This window comes from Ammodytes marinus (genome assembly GCF_949987685.1).
Source record: "Ammodytes marinus genome assembly, chromosome: 3".
Taxonomy (NCBI): Eukaryota; Metazoa; Chordata; class Actinopteri; order Uranoscopiformes; family Ammodytidae; genus Ammodytes; species Ammodytes marinus.
In genome coordinates this window covers 34,590,212-34,595,211 of record NC_137232.1, presented here as the reverse complement: position 1 = coordinate 34,595,211, position 5,000 = coordinate 34,590,212, and the positions used below count along the sequence as shown (strand labels likewise).

The 5,000-nt window shown below is 41.5% G+C and overlaps 3 protein-coding genes across 3 annotated transcripts in view; 2 read left to right on the top strand and 1 right to left on the bottom strand.

The window, feature by feature from the left end:
* The window catches only part of LOC307271394 (E3 ubiquitin/ISG15 ligase TRIM25-like), a 3,562-nt gene extending 1,351 nt beyond the window's left edge, over window positions 1-2,211 (top strand). The window contains exons 2-3 of the mRNA XM_080053831.1: window positions 416-1,159; window positions 1,509-2,211. Coding sequence (XP_079909957.1) covers window positions 422-1,159; window positions 1,509-2,018 — 1,248 coding nt within the window. The 5' untranslated portion in view covers window positions 416-421 and the 3' untranslated portion in view covers window positions 2,019-2,211. The remainder of the gene's footprint in view (window positions 1-415; window positions 1,160-1,508) is intronic.
* The window catches only part of LOC307271392 (uncharacterized protein), a 162,197-nt gene that overhangs the window by 106,148 nt on the left and 51,049 nt on the right, over window positions 1-5,000 (bottom strand). The window lies entirely within an intron of this gene.
* The window catches only part of clip3 (CAP-GLY domain containing linker protein 3), a 23,587-nt gene continuing 23,323 nt past the window's right edge, over window positions 4,737-5,000 (top strand). The window contains exon 1 of the mRNA XM_080024880.1: window positions 4,737-4,865. The gene's annotated coding sequence lies outside the window, so the exon portion shown is untranslated. The remainder of the gene's footprint in view (window positions 4,866-5,000) is intronic.

The following is a 5,000-nucleotide window of genomic DNA, read 5'->3' as shown; positions in this document are numbered from 1 at the left end:
ACTGTAGTCAGTCGACAGACAGAACAATTGACAAACAATAAACCAGAACATATAGATATCCCCGGGTAACAGAGGTGTCACTTTGTCGGTATAATATCTCGACTGGAACACCCAGAGCTAAAGCAACTATCATCTTTTATTTATTTTTTTATAGATTATTTTTTTGGCATTTTCAAGCTTTATTAGACAGTACAAATTTGAAATGGGGAGACAGAGAGAGAGAGAGAGAGCGAGAGAGAGAGAGAGAGAGAGAGAGAGAGAGAGAGGGGGGATGACCTGCAGTAAAGGTCCACAGGTCGGATTTGAACCCGCAACCACTGCAACGAAGGCCGGAGCCGATATGGTACATGCTCTATCCACTACACCACCAGAGCCCCCCCCCTAACTATCGTCTTTTACCCCTTTTCTCTTCCAGATCAAAATGGCGTCCTTCAACCCCTCCCTGTCCCAGCAACAGTTCACATGTTCCATCTGTCTGGAGGTTTTCACTGAGCCAGTGACCACGCCATGCGGACACGTCTTCTGCGGCTGCTGCATCGGTCGCTACTGGGCCCAAAGTGACATAATCCGATGTCCCGCATGCAACGAACCTTTCCAATCGGCCCCCGAACTGCACGTGAGCACAGAATTCAGAGAAATGGTGGAGCTCTTCAAGATGACAACGGCAACGGCAGTCGACGAAAACAGTGGTTCCAAAGAAGTGGTGCCCTGTACACTTTGCACGGGGGCGAAGCAGAGGGCGTGTAAGTCCTGTCTGGTCTGTGTGGCTTCTCTCTGCAAAACTCACGTGAAGCCACACGAAGCTTTGACCTGGCACACGCTGATCAACCCGGTGCTAAACCTGGACGAGAGACTGTGCAAGAAACACAACAAGATTATGGAGTTTTTCTGCCGGACGGACGAATGCTGCGTGTGCGTCGTGTGTTTGAGAGACGGACACGAGACGCACGACGCCGTATCGATAGACGAAGAGATAAACGAGCGGAAACCCAAGATGGAGTCGCTGAAAAGGCAAATGGATCACACACTGAATGAGCGGTGTACTATGGCCCAGAGGGTTCTAACAACCAAGAAACAAAGTCGCCAAGGAGTGGAGAAAACCAAAGCAGAAACTGTGGAGGAATTTGACAGTCTGGTGGCAATGGTCGAGGTGGAAAAGGTGATTTGAGATAATTAGGGTTGCAAAATTCCAGGAATTTTCAAAGTTGGAAACTTTCCATGGGAATTAACAGGAATTTATGGGAATTAACGGGAATTTTAGGAATTAACAGGAATAAACAGGAATTTACTCAATTTAAAGTAACCCAAATGCAGTTAATTCTTCTAACTATGTTATTTCAGTCCTTGCAAACGTTCTAGAAGGACACACACACACACACACACACACACACAGACACACACACACAGTTACAGGAACTATTTCTGTCACCTTTTCTTGAGAGTTCGGAGAGCTAATTAAAGCTAAAAAAGTATAATTTTTTTTAACAATTCCTTTGATATTTTAACAGGTGAAGTTGATTGAGCTTTTGGAGGAGAAGCAGAACGCGTTTGAACAACAGGCCGACGCGCTCGTGGGACAACTGCAACTTGAGATCGACGCCGCCAATCGAACCAGCTCAGAGCTAGGAGACGTCTTGAAGATCGAAGATGATTTTACACTTCTCCACAGCCTCCCGTCCATCTACACACCTGCAAATACTAACCATCAAAACGTCCCTATTCCAAAAGTCGTCCAAAATTTCTTACACGTAGACACAGTTAGAAGCGCGACGGTTAAAGTTAAGCAGACACTGGACGAACAGATGCAGAAAATCACTCGTCAAGTCAATCTGGTTAATAAAGAGGAGACAGGCAAAGACCCAGTCAATGAATTGCAAACAAGGGTCATGTATTTTGGCCGTGAGCTTGGGGCAATCCTTCAGGAATATTGGTTAGAAGTATTACTAGGAGTAGGAGGTGTAGTATTGGGGGTATTGGTGGTAATACTAAGAGCCCTTTTCCCCAGTGTGTTCATGTAGGACTTGTAGTATTGGTGGTAATACTGCCTGTCCTTTTCCCCAGATAAGTGTGTTCTGAGTATGATCACTTTGATGAAGATGTGTATGATCATGTGATGAGTTTGAGTAGCATACAGGAGAATGTAGGCTATGCATTCATTGAACTGTTCACAAGTGTAGGAGAGAGAGAGAGAGAGAGAGAGAGAGAGGAGAGAAAGAGACAGAGAGAGAGGTAGAGGTAAGAGAGAGAGAGGAGAGAGAGAGAGGGGGGGGGGGTAGAGGGAGAGGAGAGAGAGAGAGAGAGGGAGGGAGAGAGAGATAGAGGGAGAGAGAGAGGGAGGGAGAGGTAAGAGAGAGAGACAGAGAGAGAGGTAAGAGAGAGAGAGGAGAGAGAGAGAGATACACAAAAAATAATGCAAGTGAATTTCAAAATAAAATACCATATTTTCCAAATGACCACAGTTGACAATTATATGATTTCACTTGTTAAAATCCAAACGTTATCATAGAATATGAACTTATTAATATAAAGCATTTGGCTCACTTTCCCCCACTACCACAATTTGAGAAAAAACTACCTCTCTTAGCATTTCAGGCTAATCTTTTATAAATAAAGCAAATAGGCATTTAGGCTCCACTTGTGAACAGTTCATTGAATATAGCCGTCATTCTCCTGATTATACTCAGGCCGCATACATTTACTTCTGTAAAGTTTCCAATGCAAAGCTATTATAGTATATTTACAGTTAAACCTGCAGTGTGTAGAATGTTTGGCCATTTTTCAGAACAGACTTGGTAGAATGAATGAATGAGTGGATGTATGAATGAATGAATGGATGAATGAATGAATGAATGAATGAAGGGCTTACATGACACCATTATAAAACACTGGCAGACCCAAAACCAAAGATAGATGCTAAACAATATTAACATTATCGATATAAAGCATCCTGAGGTTTCATCCAGGCTTTAGTCACAAAAAAGGCTCTAACTTATAAACATTTAAAGGCCTACTTCACCGGTTTGAATATGAAGGTGTATTGAATTCTGAGATCCTATGTAGTATAAATGTGCAAAAAAAAAATTAAATCGGTTCATCCTAGCCTGAGAAAAGGCAGAAAGAGTGTTTTTTTAACCCTATATTTCTCTTTCTCGTGACATCACAGAAAGAGAAATATAGGGTTAAAAAATAACGTACTTTGTAAATATTACTGTGATGTCACAGTAAAAGACATCATCTTTCGGCCTTTTCTCAGGCTAGGATGAACCGATTTCAATTTTTTTTGCACAGTTTTGCATAGGATCTCAGAATTCAATACACCTTCATATTCAAACCGGTGAAGTAGGCCTTTAAACACTTTAAAATCAGGTTTTTGTACTCCTACTCAAGTGATATTATGATAGCTGACTTGTCATTTTTAACGGAGTATTTTTTCTAGTAAGGCAGCCTATCTCTACTCTTACTCAATATGGCTTGAAGGTACTTTTTACTCAACTGCCTGCACCTTACGTTTGTTTCTAATTGTGTGTTATTGTAGCCTAATCCATGTATAAGTGAAAATTTAAATAAAAAAATTTGTTAAAAAAAGGGGTAATTTTTCTTTAACCATACACTGTGAAATATTTATTTAATTAATTGTATTTATTACGATCCTCGCTCTAACCGCAATGCATGATGGGTAGACACAGGCTGTAACTGTAAAACCGAGTTAAATGTAGTTAAATGTAGCTTTTTTAATACATATTTTCAACCAATTATCTTTAAAATCAACGTTGTTTTAGTTTAGTTACTAGTTTTATATGTTTAATCGCGTTTATTTCAGCTCCTAATGTGAATTTATTTTACGTCAAAACCGTCAGTGAAGCCAATTCCGCCCAGATAGAATACCGTGATTCCGACGTGCACCAGTCATACTTACCTGGCAGGGGGGACACCATGATCAATTAGGTGGTTCTCCTTGGGCGAGACTCAGCCATTGCACTCCGGCTCTGTTGATACCTAACGAATTTCAGAAATGTTGAGGTCTCGGCTGCATTATTTGTGGTAGTGGGGGATTGCGTTCGCGCTAACCCCCAATTACATGTCCAAGAAAACTCATGCATGCCATTCAGGTGTTACCAGTTTACTAGTCCATCATCAGCGTCAGTGCCAAAGTGAATGGACAGTCCCAGCCAATAAGAACAGAGATTCAGATTTTTTTATTTGTTTTTTTAATATTATTTTTAGATTCGGAGATTGTTCAGTGTAGCCTACCGCTCATGTTAATTTTGACCAATCAGAAATCACATACCCCAGCTTTAATGGCTAAGTGAAAATTTCATAAAGTAATATATAAAAAATTATATATATATATATATAATGTTATAATCGTGTTACTTTTTTCTTTACACTGTGAAGCATTTAATTCAAATTGTATTCATTTGCTAAAAGTACATTTTATTGCTATTTTTCTGTTGCCTATATTTACCCTCATGAAGTCGTGACGCCAGTGACGCGGCAGTGACGTAAGCTGAATTAGAGCGCGAGACAGAGAGAGAGAGAGAGAGTGTGTGTGTGTGTGTGTGTGTGTGTGTGTTTGTGTGTGTGCTAGAGAGAGAGAGACAGACACAGAGCGAGAGAGAGAGAGAAAGAGAGGCAGAGAGAGGCAGAGAGAGGCAGAGAAAGAGAGGGAGAGAGAGGCAGAGAGAGAGAGAGGGAGAGAGAGAGAGAGGCAGAGGGAGAGAGAGAGAGGCAGAGAGAGAGAGAGAGAGGGAGAGAGAGAGAGGGAGAGAGAGAGAGAGGCAGTTCCACAGTCAGTGTATTTGTGCAGCGATCAGACAAGACGAGACGAGACGACCATCACTGCACAACCAGCGGCTTGTTTTCAGGTAAAAAAAAACGCCGTTTTCCGTCAATTTCCGATACAATACGAATTCATTATTAATCAGCTGGTTTTAAATATGTGTCTCGTGCGGTTTTTGTCTGTTTAAATCGGAATGATGGAGAGAGAGAGGGAGAGAGAG